Source organism: Leucoraja erinacea, chromosome 2 (genome assembly GCF_028641065.1).
Source record: "Leucoraja erinacea ecotype New England chromosome 2, Leri_hhj_1, whole genome shotgun sequence".
In the NCBI taxonomy this organism is placed as follows: domain Eukaryota; kingdom Metazoa; phylum Chordata; class Chondrichthyes; order Rajiformes; family Rajidae; genus Leucoraja; species Leucoraja erinaceus.
Genome location: NC_073378.1, coordinates 38,348,895 through 38,368,341, shown reverse-complemented (window position 1 = coordinate 38,368,341; position 19,447 = coordinate 38,348,895). Strand labels below are relative to the sequence as shown.

At 45.1% G+C, this 19,447-nt stretch overlaps 1 protein-coding gene across 2 annotated transcripts in view; it reads left to right on the top strand.

The window, feature by feature from the left end:
• elmo1 (engulfment and cell motility 1 (ced-12 homolog, C. elegans)) overlaps positions 1-19,447 on the top strand; it is a 293,797-nt gene that overhangs the window by 50,929 nt on the left and 223,421 nt on the right. For both annotated transcript variants that reach the window (XM_055655086.1, XM_055655094.1), the window contains 4 exons: positions 3,700-3,740; positions 6,500-6,572; positions 11,463-11,513; positions 14,312-14,481. In XM_055655086.1, coding sequence (XP_055511061.1) covers positions 3,700-3,740; positions 6,500-6,572; positions 11,463-11,513; positions 14,312-14,481 — 335 coding nt within the window. The remainder of the gene's footprint in view (positions 1-3,699; positions 3,741-6,499; positions 6,573-11,462; positions 11,514-14,311; positions 14,482-19,447) is intronic.

Below are 19,447 nucleotides of genomic sequence, written 5' to 3'. Positions count from 1 at the left end.
TGTTCAACCTGCCTTTTACGCAGTTTGGCAGCCAAGATGATTCAGAGGGTAGTGCAGATTAAACTCGCTGGTATTGATGTGACTGGCTGGCAGTGCTTTAAAGGGACGTGGATTTCACATTAAAAACAAATCCTTGCACACAGGGAATAAAAATACCATTTGGCTTCATCATTACTATGCGGCATTTCATAAGGTCATGATTATAAGTGAGAGGAATAGAATTAGGTCAATCGGCCCATCAAGTCTACTCTGCCATTCAATCATGGCTGATCTAACTCTGCCTCCTAACCGCATTCTCCTGCCTTCTCCCCATAACCTCTGGCAGCCGTAGTAGAGGTTATGGGGAGTTATTAGTTTTGTGCTGAATTCCTCTCTGCCAGACGAGGTCCATGGGAGAAGCCTTCGGGATACATTGTGTTTATATTTTAGTATAGAGAAACAGCACAGACACAGGCCCTTCGGCCCACCGAATCCGTGCCGACCTGCGATCCCCGCACATTAACATTATCCAACACACACTAGGGACAATTAACAAGTTTACCAAGCCAATTAACCTACAAATCTGTAAGTCTTTGGAGTGTGGGAGGAAACTCACGCCGGTCACGGGGAGAACGTACAAACTCCGTATGGACAGGACCCGTAGTCAGGATCGCACCCGGGTCCCTGGCGCTGTAAGGCAGCAACTCTACCCCTGCGCCACTGTGCCGCCCATGTCTGGAAGCTGCACTGAGTTCCCAGCACCACTCTGGGAGATTGCGACCTTGATTCTAATGTTCTGTTTGCATTCTGTGTGACGATTATTTCCTGGCACGTGTTCATGTTTGGATATGTGGATTAGGCTGTGGCTTGAACTCACGAACTGTCCACGGTTTGTCTTCTGAGGTGGCTTACATAATGTTTTTTTAAAAATGAATGTATACAAGATTTGGTGTCAGTGTTGATGTCAAGTGTGAAGCTAATTTTACACTGAAGACAAACCGCTGGAGCGTCCAGATACAGAGTCTCGACCCAAAACCTGGCCATCCCTCTGCCTCCACCCATGCTACTTGAGTTCCTACAGCAGTTTGTTTTATTTTTGTTCCAGCGTCTGCAGTCTCTTGTGTCTGATTTCATGTTGTTTTTGATTTGGTTCCTCCAAAGCTTCGCTGGGCCAAGTTAGGAGCCAAAATCGCGGAGCAGATAGAAGGAATTTGTGTTGTGTCCATGACCCGAGTACCAGGGAGCTTTCCACATACTCCTGTTTATCTGCTGCCCAAGAGTACGGCTCTCTCAAGGGAACAAGGAAAACAAGCAATTGACGAAATCCCACAGTGGATCAGTGCCACTACCTTGTATGTTTGATAGCTGTCTTTGTTCTCCCTATCCCTCAGTGCCAGCCTGACTGACTGAAGTTATAATTTTACAAATTTACAATTTTCATCAAAACATATGATAAAAGAATGGGTCGACTAGGCTAGTAATCACTTGCATTTAGAAGGATGAGAGGAGATCTTACAGAAACACTAGAGTAAGTGGGACCCGTTGGGTCCCAGCTTCATATGGGAGACTGGTCCCAAACGCAATATTCCAGCTCTGCACCAATATTCCAATATTGGTGGCCAGTGGGGGGGTGGGAGGGGGGGCTTTCTGGAGCACTAATATGGGTGTTGTGGGCTGAAGGGACTGGTTGTATAGAAAACATAGAAACATAGAAAATAGGTGCAGGAGGAGGCCATTGGGCCCTTCGAGCCAGTACCACCATTCATTGTGATCATGGCTGATCGTCCCCAATCAGTACCCCGTGCCTGCCTTCTCCCCATATCCCTTGACTCCACTATCCCCTAGAGCTCTATCTAACTCTCTCTTAAATCCATTCCAGAGGGCTAGTATGGACATTCTCAAACCGACTTTTCAATTAGGCAGGCAGCTTTAGTATTTTCAAACCAAAGGCAATACCGCTTTAGCATTTTCAAACCAAAGGCAACACAGCTTTAGTATTTTCAAACCAAAACACACTTTTGCATTTTTAAACTCCATTTTCAAACCACATTAAGGGCAGTGACAGGTCAGTAAAACCACTCACAGTTTAGTAGACATGTGTTCAGTGTTATTCACAGCTCAGACTGAGAATCGCAACCTCTCGCTCCCCCTTCTTGCAGTGAACTGAGGCACCTCCACACTTCTTTGTTTTATTGTCCCTCCGGAAGGGGCGTAACCTTCAGGAGAGAGAATCTCAACATTTTTTAAACATTAATAAGTATTTTATTTTTCATCAATGGGAAAAATCCTCTTGTCCTGCCCAACGGAGGGGGACTCTGAGTAAGATGACCAAAAATCACAGTCGTAAGTGGCAGCGTTTTTTCTAAAATCAATATACAATGCAACAGGAAGTGGTCAAGATGAGACTTTTAGTAATATAGATATCAAATTCTTTAAGGATTGGACAGGCTAGATGCAGGAAAATGTTTCCCGATGTTGGGGAAGTCCAGAAGCAGGGTCACAGTTTAAGAATAAGGGGTAGGCTATTTAGGACTGAGATGAGGAAAAATTATTCACCCAGAGAGTTGTGAATCTGTGAAATTCTCTGTCACAGTGGAGGCCAATTCACTGGATGTTTTCAAGAGAGAGTTAAATTTAGCTCTTAGAGCTAAAGCAATCACGGGATATGGGGGAAAAGCAGGAACTGGGTACTGATTTTAGATGATCAGCCATGATTATATTGAATAGCGGTGCTGGCTCAAAGGGCTGAATGGCCTAAACCTATTTTTCTATACTTCTATGAAGTAGGGAAAGATTATGCTATCTGCCCCGAACTAACTTCTACTCAAGATAGACACAAAATGCTGGAGTAAATCAGCGGAGCAGGCAGAATATCTGGAGAAATTGAATAAATTACGTTATGGGTCGGGATCCTTGTTCAGACATCTGAAAAGTGACCTATCCATTTTCTTTAAAGATGCTGCCTGACAATAGACAATAGGTGCAGGAGGAGGCCATTCGGCCCTTCGAGCCAGCACCGCCATTTAATGTGATCATGGCTGATCATCCAAAATCAGTACCCAGTTCCTGCCTTCTCCCCACAGCGTGGAAACAAGCCCTTCGGCTCACCGAGTCCACGTCAAACAGCGATACCCGTACACTATCCTACACACTAGGGACAATTTACAATTTTTACTGAAGCCAATTAACCTACAAATCTTTACATCTTTGGAGTGTGGGAGGAAACCGGAGTACCCAGGGAAAACCCACGCGGTCACAGAGAGAACGTACAAACTCTGCACAGACCGTTCATAGACAGGATCAAACCCTGGTCTCTGGCAATGTAAGGCAGCAGCTCTACTGCTGCACTCCTCCAGCTTCTTGTGTCTATCTTGAACAGAGGGTTCACATCTGAAGCGCCACCTATCTATTTTCCCAGAGATGCTGCCTGACCCGCTGTGTTACTGCAGCATTTTGTGTCGTTTTGTGTTTTTGGTAAAAAACATGGCATCTGCAGTTCCTTGTTGTAACATTTTAAATTCTACTCAAGTGGGTGAAATAGCCTCAAGAGTTATTGCCATTGAATGTTAAGTTGGCGAAAATGCTTGAAATAATTTGCCAAAGATGAGGTTAGAATGCACTATAATAGGGTTTGGAGGTAGGGTGAGGGTGTGGTTAATTACTTCATCAATTTGCATTTAAATTTTAAAGTATGATTTTGTTTTCCCTTTATCATTGCAGAAAAAGCCCCTGGCTTCGATCATACGGGAAGTTTGCGATGGGTAAGTACCTTAACAATTTTAGCGTCTGATCTATGACTCTCAGTTCATCCCTTGCTAAAAGAAAATAATTAGGCTATGACCAGGGATAAAGACTGATGCCACTCGAGAGGTCATTTAACACGTTTTTAAATGAGGGAGTGTGAGAAGATAAGAATTTTGGGTTCTACTAGAGATTGTTTAGAGATAGAAAAACGATCTAATCGATATTCATTAACTGAGGAACTAGATCAAAGAAATTGGGAAAGTTTATTTGTTGATTTAAAAAAATCATCTGCTGGAACTTTATTGATAGAGGTTCGGTTCAAATCTTACTTGGAAATATGTTCAAGCTATGGTGATAGCGATCAGAGGCAGGAACCTGCAAACACCACGGAGCCAGCATTGTCCCATGTTCCTGTGATGCTGTTTAGTTTTGGTTTAGATACAGCATGGAAACAGGCCTTTCGGCCAACCAGGTCCACGCCAATCATTGATCACGTGTTCACACTAGTTCTGTGTGAAGCATCACAGCCTGGTTTGGAAACAACTCCATGTAGGACCGCAAGAAATTGCTGAGAATTGTGGGCGCAGCCCATCACACAAACCTACCCCCCTTTCATTGACTACATTTACACCTTGCGCTACCTTGGCAAGGCCACCAGCATCATCCAGGATGAGTCGCACTCTGGCCATTCCCTCTACTCCTCTCTCCCTTCTGGCAAAAGATATAGAAGTTTGAAAACACACTCCAGATTCAGGGACAGTTTCTTCCCAGCTATGATCAGGCAACTCTTCTTCCCGCCCACCTCCGTATCAGTCTGAAGAAAGGTCTCGACCCGAAACGTCACCTCTTCCTTCGCTCCATAGATGCTGCCTTACCCGCTGAGTTCCTCCAGCATTTTTTGATTTTACCTTCGATTTTGCCAGCATCTGCAGTTCTTTCTTAAACAAGGCAACTGAATCATTTTATAACGTTATTCATGTTATTCCCTTTATCATGCATCTGTACACTGTGAATGGCTCGATTGTAAAACATAGAAAATAGGTGCAGGAGTGGGCTATGCGGTCCTTTGAGCCAGCACCACCATTCTATGTGATCATGGCCAATTATCCACAATCAGTACCCCGTTCCTGCCTTCTCCCCATACCCCTTGATTCCACTCACCCCAAGAGCTCTATCTAACTCTCTTTTGAATGCATCCAGTGAATCGGCCTCCACTGCCTTCTGAGGCGGAGAATTCCACATACTCACAACTCTCTGTGTGAAAAAAGTTTTCCCTCATCTCTGTTCTAAATGGCCTACCCCTTATTCTTAAACTGTGGCCCCCGGTGCTGGACTCCCCCAACATCGTGAACATATTTCCTGCATCTAGCGTGTCCAATCCCTTACTAATTTTATATGTTTCTATAAGATTCTCTCTCATACTTCTAAATACCAGTGAATACAAGCCCAGCCGCTCCATCCTTTCATCATATGACAGTCCCGCCATCCCGGGAATTAACGTGGTGAACCTACGCTGCACTCCCTCAATAGCAAGAATGTCCTTCCTCAAATTAGGAGACCAAAACTGCACACAATACTCCATGTATTGTAATCATGTATTGCCTTTCCGCTGACTGCAACAAAAGCTTTTCATCATATCTCGGTACATGTGACAATAAACTAAACTCAAACCCATATTCTGCATCCTACACACAGGAACAGGCCTTTCGGCCCAGCTTGTCACTGCTGACCAAAATACCCCATCTACTCTAAGCCATAACACTCTAAACATTTCCTATTTACGTACGTGTCCAAAGTGCAGCCTCAACAATGCATTCTACAACCAATATTTGATGGTGGGCAGGGACATGGTGGGCCAAATGGCCTGTTTCTTTGCTGTGTAATTCTGATGCCCGCTGTGGGTCATATTGTGCTGCTATGGAAGAAGGTTATCTGACCATTATACATAGAAACATAGAAAATAGGTGCAGGAGTAGGCCATTCGGCCCTTCGAGCCTGCACCGCCATTCAATATGATCATGGCTGATCATCCAACTCAGTATACTGTACCTGCCTTCTCTCCATACCCCCTGATCCCTTTAGCCACAAGGGCCATATCTAACTCCCTCTTAAATATAGCCAATGAACTGGCCTCAACTACCTTCTGTGGCAGAGAATTCCAGAGATTCACCACTCTCTGTGTGAAAAACATTTTTCTCATCTCGGTCCTAAAAGACTTCCCCCTTATCCTTAAACTGTGACCTCTTGTTCTGGACTTCCCCAACATCGGGAATAATTTTCCTGCATCTAGCCTGTCCAACCCCTTAAGAATTTTGTACGTTTCAGGAACAATACATGCATGCTTTTACAATCCATGCAGGAACACATGATGGTGGCAGGTGAAGGTCCATGTCTATTAGAAGAGGGACAGAGCTAGGGAAGAGGAGTCATTAAACGACAGGCTAATACAGTTAAGGCCCTATCCCACTTGGTGATTTTTTTGGCGACTGCCATCATCATTGCCTGACGTATCAGGTCACCGAAAAATTTGCGGTATGATGACGTATTGACGCGCGGCATTTTTTCAAGTGCGCAACATTATTTTGTCGCTGCTGCATTTTGAAATGTTCAAAATCTTTTGGCCACCATGATATGACGCCGACAGTCGCCGAAAAAATCGGCAAGTGGGACGGCCTTTAGAGTGTGAAAAAGCTCTGTAATCGGAACTTTATTTTGATTATTTTTTTTGCTGATGTAATGTTTCCGGAAATTAACTTGTTTTTCTTTTTAAATTAAGTTGGTCTCTACCGACCCCAGAAACCTATGCCTTGCAGTACGCGGACAGCAGAAACTTCTACATTACTGAGAAGGCAAGTCTACACATTCAAAATGCTCCCTGTGTAGGCACGTGGTTGCGATCAAAGGATCTTTAATAAAACATGGGAACTGAAAGAACAATCGGGCAGAGTTTAATGGAGGATGTATGTTATTTTCAGTACAATGCAGAATAGAGATAGATAGATTGTAGATTAGTACAGGTGTCAGGGGTTATGGGGGAAAGGCTGGAGCATGGGGTTAGGAGGGAGAGATAGATCAGCCTTGATTGATGGGCCAAATGACCTAATTCTGCTCGTATCACTTATGAACATGCTGGCTATTGCAACAAAGCAAAATGCACAGAGGGTGTAGGGACGGACTTGTGAAGCAACATACAGGACGGAGGGGGAAGCAGGGATGAGAAATGGATGGAAAGATAGAAGTCCTTATATGTCTGCATGATTGTGAGAGGATTCAGATTTTGAGAATGTCGTTGATACAGAACAAATAGGGGCACCACTGTGGGGTGAGTGGACGATGATGATATCTTTGAGGTTTTAAGTATCATTTGCAATGCTGTCTGTATAGAGTTTGCACGTTCTTCCTGTGACCACGTGGGGTTTTCCAGGAGCTCTAGTTTCCTCCCACACTCCAAAGACATACAGAGGTTTGTAGGTTCCTTTGCCTTCTGGAAATTGTTAATTGCCCCTAGTGTGTAGGATAGTGCTAGTGTACTGGATGGCATGGACTCATTGGGCTGAAGGGCCTGTTTCCAGCTGTATTTCTAAAGTCTAAATTCTTAGACATGTTCCCCAAGTTCGGGGAGTCCAGAACCAGGGGTCACAATTTAAGAATAAGGGGAAGGCCATGTAGGGCTGAGATGAGAGAAAGCTTTTTCACCCAGAGAGTTGTGAATCTGTGGAATTCTCTGCCACGGAAGGCAGTGGAGGCCAATGATGTTTTCAAGAGAGAGTTAGATTTAGCTCTGAGGGCTAACGGAATCAAGGGATAAGAGGAGAAAGCAGGAACGGGGTACTGATTTTAGATGATCAGCCATGATCAGATTGAATGGGTGTTCTGGCTCGAAGGGCTGAAAGGCCTACTCCTGCACCTATTTTTTTATGTTTCTATGTTTACAGAAGGGTTGTACAAAGGGGACACAGTTAGTACCCACTTTGCTAATAGGTCTTTGCACTGGATGAACACTTGAAGGGATTTGAAAGCGTGCATGAGACTGGTAGAGTTGCTGTCTTGCAGCGGTGGAGACCTGGGTTCGATCCGGACTATGGGTGCTATCTTGTGGAGTTCATGCACTCTCCCTGTGACCGCATAGATTTTCTCTGGGTGCTCTGGTTTCTTCCCACTTTCCAAAAACGTGTGGGTTTGTAGATGAATTGGCTTCTGTAAGTGGCCCGTGGTGTGTAGGATGCAAAGCTGGGCTAACACAGAACGAGTACACCGGTGATCGTTAGTTGATGCACACTAGGGGGACTGTTTCCACACTGTATCTTGAAACAAAACAAACTCAGTGGGTCAGGCAGCATTTCTGGAGAACATGGAAAGGTGATGTTTTGAGTCGGGGCTTTCTGAAGTAGAGTCCCAACCCAAAATTCCACACCTCCATGTTTTCCAAAGATGTTGCCTGACCCTCTGAGTGACTCCAGCATTTTGTGTGTCTTTCTTTTTAAAACTAGCATCTGCAGTTCTTTGGTTCTACATTTCTCTCTTCCGAATATATATTTAGTTCCTCTTTACATAGAAATATAAAAATAGGTGCAGGAGGAGGCCATTCGGCCATTCGAGCCAGCACCGCCAGTCATTGTGATCATGGCTGATCGTCCCCAATCAAAATACCCTTGATGATCTACTCTCGAGTAATAAAACTCTCGAATATGGCTGCCCCGCCTGCATCTGTCTGTCCTTTCATTCTTTTTGTTATTTTTAGTTTGTTTTAAAGTTTGTTTTTGGAGGTCTTTTAGTCTTTTTTATGTGGGGGGAGGGCGAAACTGCTTTTCGTAGTCACTTCCTGGGCGAGGATGCGACTATTCTCCGAGCCGCATCTTCGCCCCCTCCTCACGGCCTACCATCTGGATTGGCATGGCCTTTCCTGTCGGAGACCGGCCAGAGCTTCAGCTTCAGCAGTGGCGCAGCACTGGATTCCATCGCAGAGCGAGCGATGCCTTATCGGGCGGGAATCGCCGTGTTGGAGCTCCGGAGTGCTGTGACTGCCGACTTTCAACACCATGGAGCTGTGGTCCGCGGAGCATCCAGCCACGGGCGGCGGGAGCTTCCAGCTGCTGGCGGTGCTGACTTTAACATTGCGGAGCCTGGGATCTCTCGCCGAGATCGCCAGCGTTGAATCTCCGCCCAGCTCGGCCTGTGGACCCCGGAAGCTGCGGTCTCCGGTAGGAAGCGGCCGATTCGGAGGCTCCGGGCCGCTGAGAGTGTTCCTCCGTTCGAGGGCCTGAAACATCGGGCCGCCGTTGCAGCGACTGCGGAGGCCTCAATAGGCCCCGATCATGATGGGTGAACAGAGGAAGAGGACTGAACTTTGGTGCCTTCCCTCACAGTGGGAAACGTTGATTCTGCTGTGGGGGGGGGGATGTTTTTTATGTTTTATGGTAAATTCTAAGGTGTTGTGTTTATCTTATTTGTGTGCTGCATGGTAACTCAAATGTCACTGCACCAATTGGTGTATGTGACAATAAATGTCCTTTGTACTTGTCCTTTGCCTCCAAAACCTTTGGGGTAGAGAATTCTAAAGATTCATTCACCTCGTTGAGAAGTCCCTATGCAACTCAGTATAAAATTACCATCCTGTAATCATGTAGAATGGTCGATGCTGGTTTTATACCTCCTCCCTTGCCTGACACTGTGTGGTTCTATTCTGCCTTGTGTTTCCGTTAGTTATTCAATGCCATTTCATCTTAATCACTCCATGTGGTTAAAAAAATGCACATTCAGCCCACTGTGGATTAAGCAATTTCCCCCTCTGTCCCTGCTTCCTTCTCTGGCATTATCCTTGACAGCTTTCCTTGTGCTTTCATTCCATCAGGGAACTGTAAATGCAATTTGCTGACTCACTGAGATGCTGATGAGAGGTTTACTTTCTGTTGTGCTCAGCCCACAACTCAATATGATCTCTCTGTGGAAGAGCTGTGGAATTCCCTGCCACAGATGGCTGTGGAGGCCAAGTCAATGGGTATTTTTAAAGCAGAGATAGACAGATTGTAGATTAGTACAGGTTTCAGGGGTTATGGGGAGAAGGCAGGAGAATGGGGTTTGGAGGGAGAGATAGATCAGCCATGGCGGAGTAGACTTGATGGGCCGAATGGTCTAATTCTGCTCCTATCACTTATGACCTCTTGGCATTAAAGTTTGCATCTCCTCGTTATCTGTTGAAAAGCCTCTGTGCAATTTAAAGTGAATACCTTGTGTGTGTGTGTGTGTATATATTTTGTATAATGAGGTTTAGGCTGATAGAAGGCTGCCCTCAAGTGGTGAAATAGATACATTAAGAGATGAAGAAAAAAATGGTTTAGTGAAGAAGACAAATGAAATGGTGATTTGGAAAAATGTTGTTGGGTTGCAGTCCTGCAACAGTGATAGACAAGTTATGGAAGGAAGGCGTTCGCGATTGCCCCTGCATGGTACTATAGTAGAGCTGCGGCCTTATGGTGCTAGAGACCCAGGTTCGATCTTGACCTCGGATGCTGACTGTGTGTAGTTTGCACATTCCCCTTGAGACCGCATGCGTTTCCTCCAGCTGCTCCAGTCCTCCCACATCCCAAAGAGGGGGTAGTAGGTTAATTGGGCTTTGTAAATTGTCCCCATTGTGTAGGGATATGTGGATAACATAGAACCAGTGTGAACGAGTCATCAATGGTCAGTGTGGACTCGGTGGACCGAAGGGTCTGATTCCATGCTGTGTCTCCAGCTAAACTAAACTAAATGAGGACTCACTCACCATGGCAATAGATCTCTCAGAATTAGGCAATATGCAAATATAGCTAAGATGGGGACCTCTGTAATCTATCCCCACTGACTGCCGCCTCAGAGTGAAATGATGTGGACACTGAAGGGGAAACCTTTGAATGGAAGCAGTTTCTTATTATTATTAAGGTCATATGATATAGGAGTAGAATTAGGCCATTTGGCTCAAAAAAGTCTACTCCGCCATTCATTCATGGCTGATCTATCTCTCCCTCCTAACCCCATTAGAGTCATAGCGTGATACAGTGTGGGAACAGGTCCTTCGACCCAATTCGCCCACACCGGCCAACAATGTCCCATCTACACCAGTCCCACTTGCCTGCGCTTGGTCCATAACCCTCCAAACCTGTCCTATCCATGTACCTGTCCAACTGATTCTTAAATTATGGGATAGTCCCAGCCTCAACCAACTCTTCTGGCAGCTTGTTTCATACACCCGCCACCCTCTGTGTGAAAAAGTTACCCCTCGGATTCATTTTAAATCTTTTCCTCTTCACCTTGAACCTATTTCCTCTGGTGCTCGATTCTCCTCTCTGTGCAAGATCATTAGACGTTAAGACTCTGCTTCTCCTGCCTTCTCCCATAACCTCTGACACCTGTACTAATCAAGAATCTATCTCTGCCTTAAAAATATCCACTGACTTGGCCTCCACACCCTTCTGTGGCAAATAATTCCCTATTAACTGTTATTATGAACTTCTGTGTACCAGGCATTAGGCTTCTGTGCACTAGGCAAGATGTTGACATTGTACATGGAATCATTCTGGGGATTAATTACTGGAGACCTTGGATTTGTTTAGGTTTCTGTTCTAATTGGATTACGCTCGAGAAAGGATCATACTGATGGACGATTACTACTGAAACAAGAAATAACAATTGATGGGTGAGGTACTTGATGTAAAATAAACCTGTTTCTCTATAACCTATGTTGGATTTTTATTCCTCCGCAGAACCGTAATGAAATAAAAAATGGTGCAATCCTTCGCTTGGCATCCTCACCAGTAAGTAGTTCATGTGATGTTCCTATTTCTTTTTGACTCGTCATTTATTTCATGCAAATTCACATTACGTGGCACAAACTTTCTTGTATTAGAATAACCCACCTGACAGCCTTACAAAAACTGATTGCAATGGTTGAACTGGAACCAAAGGCTATTCGTCCCTTTCCATTAAAGGTACATGAATAAGTCTCCAGGTCCGGACAGGATATTCCCTAGGACATTGAGGGAAGTTAGTGTAGAAATAGCAGGGGCTATGGCAGAAATATTTCAAATGTCATTAGAAACGGGAATAGTGCCGGAGGATTGGCGTACTGCGCATGTTGTTCCATTGTTTAAAAAGGGGTCTAAGAGTAAACCTAGCAATTATAGACCTGTTAGTTTGACGTCAGTGGTGGGCAAATTAATGGAAAGAATACTTAGAGATAATATATATAAGCATTTGGATAAACAGGGTCTGATTAGGAACAGTCAACATGGATTTGTGCCTGGAAGGTCTTTTTTAACTAATCTGCTTGAATTTTTTGAAGATGTTACTCGGGAAATTGATGAGGGTAAAGCAGTGGATGTTGTATGTATGGACTTCAGTAAGGCCTTTGACAAGGTTCCTCATGGAAGGTTGGTTAAGAAGGTTCAATGGTTGGGTATTAATGGTGGAGTAGCAAGATGGATTCAACAGTGGCTGAATGGGAGATGCCAGAGAGTAATGGTGGATGGTTGTTTGTCAGGTTGGAGGCCAGTGACGAGTGGGGTGCCACAGGGATCTGTGTTGGGTCCACTGTTGTTTGTCATGTACATCAATGATCTGGATGATGGTGTGGTAAATTGGATTAGTAAGTATGCAGATGATACTAAGATAGGTGGGGTTGCGGGTAATGAAGTACATTTTCAAAGTCTACAGAGAGATTTATGCCAGTTGGAAGAGTGGGCTGAAAGATGGCAGATGGAGTTTAATGCTGATAAGTGTGAGGTGCTACATCTTGGCAGGACAAATCAAAATAGGACGTACATGGTAAATGGTAGGGAATTGAAGAATGTAGGAGAACAGAGGGATCTGGGAATAACTGTGCACAGTTCCCTGAAAGTGGAATCTCATGTAGATAGGGTGGTAAAGAAAGATTTTTGGTGTGCTGGCCTTTATAAATCAGAGCATTGAGTATAGAAGTTGGGATGTAATGTTAAAAATTGTACAAGGCATTGGTGAGGCCAATTCTGGAGTATGGTGTACAATTTTGGTCGCCTAATTATAGGAAGGATGTCAACAAAATAGAGAGAGTACAGAGGAGATTTACTAGAATGTTGCCTGGGTTTCAGCAACTAAGTTACAGAGAAATTCTTTGAACAAGTTAGGGCTTTATTCTTTGGAGCGCAGAAGGTTCCCCTAATAATAATGGACTTGATAGGTGAAGACAGATCCAAATCTGGGGACCCACTTTTTAAAATGATGAGAGGGATAGACAGAGTTGACGTGGAAAAGCTTTTCCCACTGAGAGTAGGGAAGATTCAAACTGGGGGACATGACATGAGAATTAAGGGACTGAAGTTTAGGGGTAACATGAGGGGGAACTTCTTTACTCAGAGAGTGGTGGCGGTGTGGAATGAGCTTCCAGTGAAGGTGGTGGAGCAGGTTCGTTTTTATCATTTAAAAATAAATTGGATAGTTATATGGATGGGAAGGGAATGGAAGGTTATGGTCTGAGCGCAGGTATATGGGACTAGGGGAGATTATGTGTTCGGCACGGACTAGAAGGGTCGAGATGGCCTGTTTCCGTGCTGTAATTGTTATATGGTTATTTTATGATCACTACCTCCAAGTGGTTCCTTTACCTTGAGTTCTCTTATCATATCTGGTTCATTGGCCAACACTAAATCCAGAATTGCCTTTTCTCTGGTCGGCTCCATTACAAGCTGCTCTAAGAATCCATCTCGGAGGCATTCTACAAACTCTCTTTCTTGGGGTCCTGAACCAACCTGATTTTCCCAGTCTACCTGCATATTGAAATCTCCCATCACCACAGTGGCATTGCCTTTGTTACATACCAGTTTTAACTACCACACTGTTATTTGTGTAATCTTGCAATGCATACGTTGTTTACTCTACAAGCGTGACACTGGTGCAAAAGCATTTATTTGGGATAAAAGCACTCTGGCTACATAAAGGCCACAAAAGGCATTTTCTGAGCAAGTCATGCTTTATCTGACTGTGATTGGTAGAGAGTGAAAACCACATAGGGAGTAAGTGGATGGGAGTTTAAAACAGCATAATACTGACTTTAAGAGAAAATCTTTTGAGTTTCTTATTTTTTGAGGGGAGGGAGTAGATCTTGAGATAGGGAAGGTTAGTCATTTTCAACACTTTTTCCTTGCGAATGAATCAGGATCATGAGAATCTTCAACTCAAGCAGATCAACCTTGAGGTTCAGTCCAGTTGCAGCTTTGGCGCCTGGTATAAAAAAATGAGTCTGAGCTTTCAATTGACCGCATTATAATTCTTTTAAAATGCTGTTTCCCCTGAGATTCCCAATGGACTATTGGTCACCATCTCAGCTGGTGCAGAGGATATTAACTGGGCTTCCTATTACGAGTTACCCAGGCTACGTAGAACTTAGTGTAAACCTGAATAATCTGCAGACCCTTTACAATGTGGATTGGCCATTTAGAATAATGTCTGGCTGATTTATGTACTTTCCATGGAATTGTGCTCTGTTTTGGAACAGGTTCATTTGACGATCAAAGCAAGCTTATGCCCTGAGTATATTTTCTGCCTATCTTTTGTTCTTGTCTCTTAATTACTTATCCAGACGCAAGTTGCACAGGCGATCCATGAGAGAATCCAGTCTTCCAGCATGGATGCTAAATTAGAAGCACTGAAAGACTTGGCTAATCATTCCCTCGACATCACCTTTGCCCAGGAGTTCATTAACCTTGACGGCATCTCCCTCCTAACGCAGATGGTGGAAAGTGGATCTGAGTAAGTGTTTGCACATTTTGGGCTAGCCCTGGGGTCTGGTTGTAGTGAATGGCTGGATGGGAAGAATGATGTCCAGTGGGTAATGAAAACGTTAATGATTACAATGCCAATATTGAGATGGGAACAGGGGGGAGGAGTCGTAACATCTGCAGTGCATGGGGAATAAAGTTATTTAAAAAAATACACAAAGTGCTGAAGTAACTCTGCGGGTCAGGCAGCATCTCAGCAGAACATGGATAGGTGACGTTTCGGGTCGACACTCTTCAAGAAGGGTCGCAATCCTGAAACGTCACCTTATCCATTTTCTCCAGAGATGCTGCTTGTTCCACTAACTTACTCCAGCACTTTGTGTGGTTTTTATTTGTGGTAAATCAGCATCTGCAGTTCCTTGTTTCTACTGATTAAAGGTACGAATTCACCCATATGGAATAATCCATGCACTTGGATTTCAGTTTTACAGTTTGAAATAATATATTTTTTTCAATTAATTCTTGGGATATGAGATTCAAGAGCAAAATGCCGTAGGGTCTTTTATAATCACCTAACGAGGCCAAACAAAATGTTGGTTTAATGTTGTAAAAGTTGTAAGGAATTCATTGCCACAGAAGGCTGTGGAGGCCGTCAATGGATATTTTTAAGGCAGAGACAGATAGATTCTTGATCAGTACGGGTATCAAGGGTTAGGAGGGAGAGATAGATGGGCCATGATTGAATGGCGTAGTAGACGATGGGCCGAATGGCCTAATTCTGCTCTTAGTACTTATGAACCTATGGTAGGCAATACTTAAGGGGCAGCATTCCCTCAGCACCACACTTTATCATCCAGTGCTAATACCATAGCATAGCTTCTTAGGCATTTCAGATGGCAATTTAGAATCAAGCAAGGCAGTGAATTGTCAACTGGTCAGACCAGGTGAGGCCACCAGCTTCCCCACTTCCATCAGTGAACGAACAGCTTACTACTGATGGGCAACCAGGACTTCTATTGTACCATTCATAAATTCACAGTCCAGTCGCTCCTGTGCTTTAAATAACCTCAAGAGAGTTTCTAATTACACTGTAAAAACTCAGCGAGCAGACTCTCCTGGGCCGTGGTCATCAGTTCCAAAGCGGAATGCCGCCGCTCAGCAATTCCCACTGAATTCCAGACCCTCTGAATCCAGGAGTTAATATTCCTAATCTGCTAATCCTACCATTGACATAATCTCTGACACCACATTGAGACCAGAAGTATAGTCTGGTGTCCTGAATTAGAAAGGCATGTAAGAGGGAATAACTTGTAAGTCTGCAGAGAAAGAGAAAGGGATTTCTCTATCTTCTCCCCAGAGATGCTGCCTGCTCTGCTGGGTTACTCCAGCACTTTGTGTCTACCTTCGGTGTAAACCAGCATCGGCAGCTCCTTCCTACGCCAGGGAGTGAGACTGACGGGATTGCTCCACAAGGAGCCAGAATGGACACAATGGCAACCTCTTGGGTCTTGTAAAATCAAAATAGTTGATTCTGTGACTTTCCAACCCAGTTAGTGCAAGCTGATTGCCATGCGTGCTTCAGCTAACATGGAGCACGGTCGCACTGTTCAATGCTTCAATCCAACGCTCCTGAGTTTCCAAGGGTTTTTTGGCATCTCAATGTGTGGATGAGTATCAGTCCTACAGGTACGAGGGTAGCAGCCTCCTCCGAGTGGTCCCTTGATGCTGCTGCTTGCTATAAAAGCGATTAGAGTGGAAATGCTGACAACTTCATGGATGGTGAGCCCACAGATATCAGCATGACCCGCAAACGGCAATTAATAGAACCATACCACACAGCAGCGAGTCCTTTATTATCATGTAATTTACTTGCAAAAAGCATAGGGGGACCCATTTGTGCAGAAGTGCCCTCCTATCTGCTGCCAACTTGGACCCGGGCTTCTGTCCATGAGATGTTTATGTGAACTGCAGGCAGTTTGTCAGCGACAAGGGTGCGCCTAATTGTCAGCAGCTAAGAGCAACGTGTGAATCTTTCTTGTAAGGAGGACCCAGATATCCCATTCAATGTTCGGCTGCTAAAGTCGGCCAAGGGATTTGTGGGATGGAGAGGACAAAGGTACATCAGATTTGGCTCTGTAACCTGACACTGTTGAACCTGAGTTAAACAAATGCCGAAGATAGACACAAAATACTGGAGTAACTCAAGGGCCTGTCCCACTTGGGCGTCATTTGCGCTTCACGCTGGTGGCGCGCGAGGATTTTGAGAATCCCAAAAATCCAAGGGGCGCCGCGTGCTACCGCGCGTTTCTGTCTACGCCACCACGTCTCACCACGTGCCATGTGTGAGTAATGCACGCCATGCACGCATTACGCCTGGGTCACAACGCACGCGTCATGCATCGTGACGCGTAAGTGATGTCGCGTAAATGATGCCCAAATAACCCCCAAGTGGGACAGGCCCTTCTGGCAGTATTTCTGGAGAGAAAGAATGAACCCACAGATGAGTACCAGGCCACAATCTCACAGCCCATTTCTGATTTAACAATTTTCGGCTGTCTCCACTCCACAGCTTCCAACCTTATCGTTCCCCAGCCCCACACAGGCCTATTTTACCTTCTCTCCAAAATCCATAAGCAGAACTGCCCTGGCAGGCACTTTGTTTCTGCCTACTTCTGTCCCACTTAATTCATTTTCCCATGTGATATAAGTCCCATTCCTTCTCTCCAGAGATGCTGCCAGTCCCGCTGAGTTACTCCAGCATTTTGAGTCTATCTTTGATTTAAATATTTGGTGCAGTTCCTTCCTACACATTAAACAAATGCCACGGTCTTTTAGGACTCGTAAATACAGTAACCCTCACAATAACAGTCCGGGGGGGGGGGGGGGGGGGGGGGGGGGGGGGGGGGGGGGATGGTGTCTGTTATTGTCGATTGTACGCTATAACCGAGTTGGGGGGGGGGGGGGGGGGGGGGGGGGGGTAATTAATTAAACCAAAGCCGGGAGGGAAGAAACACAGTTTTTGGAGAGGGGGGTTTAAACGAGCGGTAATTCACAGGCCGGGGAGCAGCAGAGCCCCAGGCCCCACACACGGTGCACCGGGGACTGGCCGGATACTCACGCCACCTTCATGCTGCTCGCTCTCTCCGCTTCCTGCAGCCATTGTGTAACTGGTGGAAGTGGGGGCGCCGTGCCACGGGAGCCTCTGTCCACTTTAACCGACATCCGCTATATAAAGGGCCGTTACAGCAAGGGTTTACTGTACTGTCAGCATCGGAGTGAGAAATTAGTTCAGTTTAGTTTGGTTTAGAGATACAGCGCAGAAACAGGCCCTTCGGCCCACCGGGTCCACGCTGACCAGTGATCCCCGCACGTTCACACTATCCTACCGGACGATTTACACTTATACCAAGGCAATTTACCTACAAACCTGTACGTCTTTGGCGTGTGAGAGGAAACGGAAGATCTCGGAGAAAACCCACGGGGTGAATGTACAAACTCCGTACAGACAGCGCCCCGTAGTCAGGATCGAACCCAGGTCTCCGGCGTTGCAAGCGCTGTAAGGCAGCAACTCTATCGCTGCGCCACCGTGTCGCCCTACCGCACTGAACACTGGTAATGCGCACTCAAGGATCCTAGAGTGCACACTTCTCGCAGTTGTCTAGGCAGAGCTGATCCTCCCGCTTTGTCATTTAGCTACAACCTCTTGTCTGTTTTAGTTTAGAGATACAGCATCAAATCAGGCCTTTTGGCCCACTGAGTTCACAGCACCCATAAATCACCCGTTCACGCTAGTTCTATGTTATTCTAATTTCTCATCCACATCGCGATACATGTGAGAGACAATTTTTACAGAGGCCAATTAACCTACAAACCCGCACATCTTTGGGGCATTAGAGGAAATCGGAGCACCCGGAGCAAGCTCCACACAGACAAAACCCAAGGAGAGTGACACGGTTAATTCAGAGACTAGGGTCCTGAACTTGAATAAAGGAGACTTTGAAGGTATGAGATGGGAATTGGCTAGGATAGACTGGCAAATTATACAAAGGGTTGATATGGCCTACTCCTGCACCCATTGTCTATTGTCTATTGATGGTGGAGATGCAATGGGGAAGATTTAAAGACCGCGTGGATGAACTCCAGAAATTGTTCGTCCCTGTCTGGCGAAAAAATAAAACTGGGAAGGCGGCTCAACCGTGGCTGATGAGGGAAGTCAAGGATAGTGTTAAAGCCAAGGAAGAGGCATATACAGTGCCCTCCATTATGTTTGGGACAAAGACCTGTCGTTTATTTATTTGCCTCTGTACACCACAATTTGAGATTTGTAATAGAAAAAATCACAAGTGGTTGAGGGGATCTTATAGAAAACCTTTTCACCCAGAGAGTTGTGAATCTGTGGAATTCTCTGCCACAGAAGGCAGTGAAAGTCAATTCACTGGATGTTTTCAAGAGAGAATTAGATTTAGTTCTTTGGGCTAAGGGAATCAAGGGATAAAGTCGGAACGAGGTACTAATTTTGGATGATCAGCCATGATCCAATTGAATGGCGATGCTAGCTCGAAGGGCCGAGTGGCCGACTCCTGCACCTATTTTCTATGTTTCTATCAGGATCGATTCCGGGTATCTGGAGCTGTGAGGCTCCTGATGTCAGATGTCATTTGGAAGTAGTTCGTCAAAGTAAACAAACCTCTTCTGTATTTCTTACTAGCAAGAAGTGGAATGATGGTGAATCTTTAAGAAGGAACTGCAGATGCTGGAAAATCGAAGGTAGACATAAATGCTGGAAAAACTTAGCGGGTGAGGCATCATCAATGGAGCGAAGGACTAGGTGATGTTTTGGGTCGAGACCCTTCTGAAGAAGGGTCTCAACCTGAAACGTCACCCATTTATTCTTTCCAGAGATGCTGCCTGTCCTGCTGAGTTACTCCTGCATTTTGTGTCTATCTTCAGTTTAAACCAATATCTGCAGTTCTTTCCTACACATACAAACTCCATAC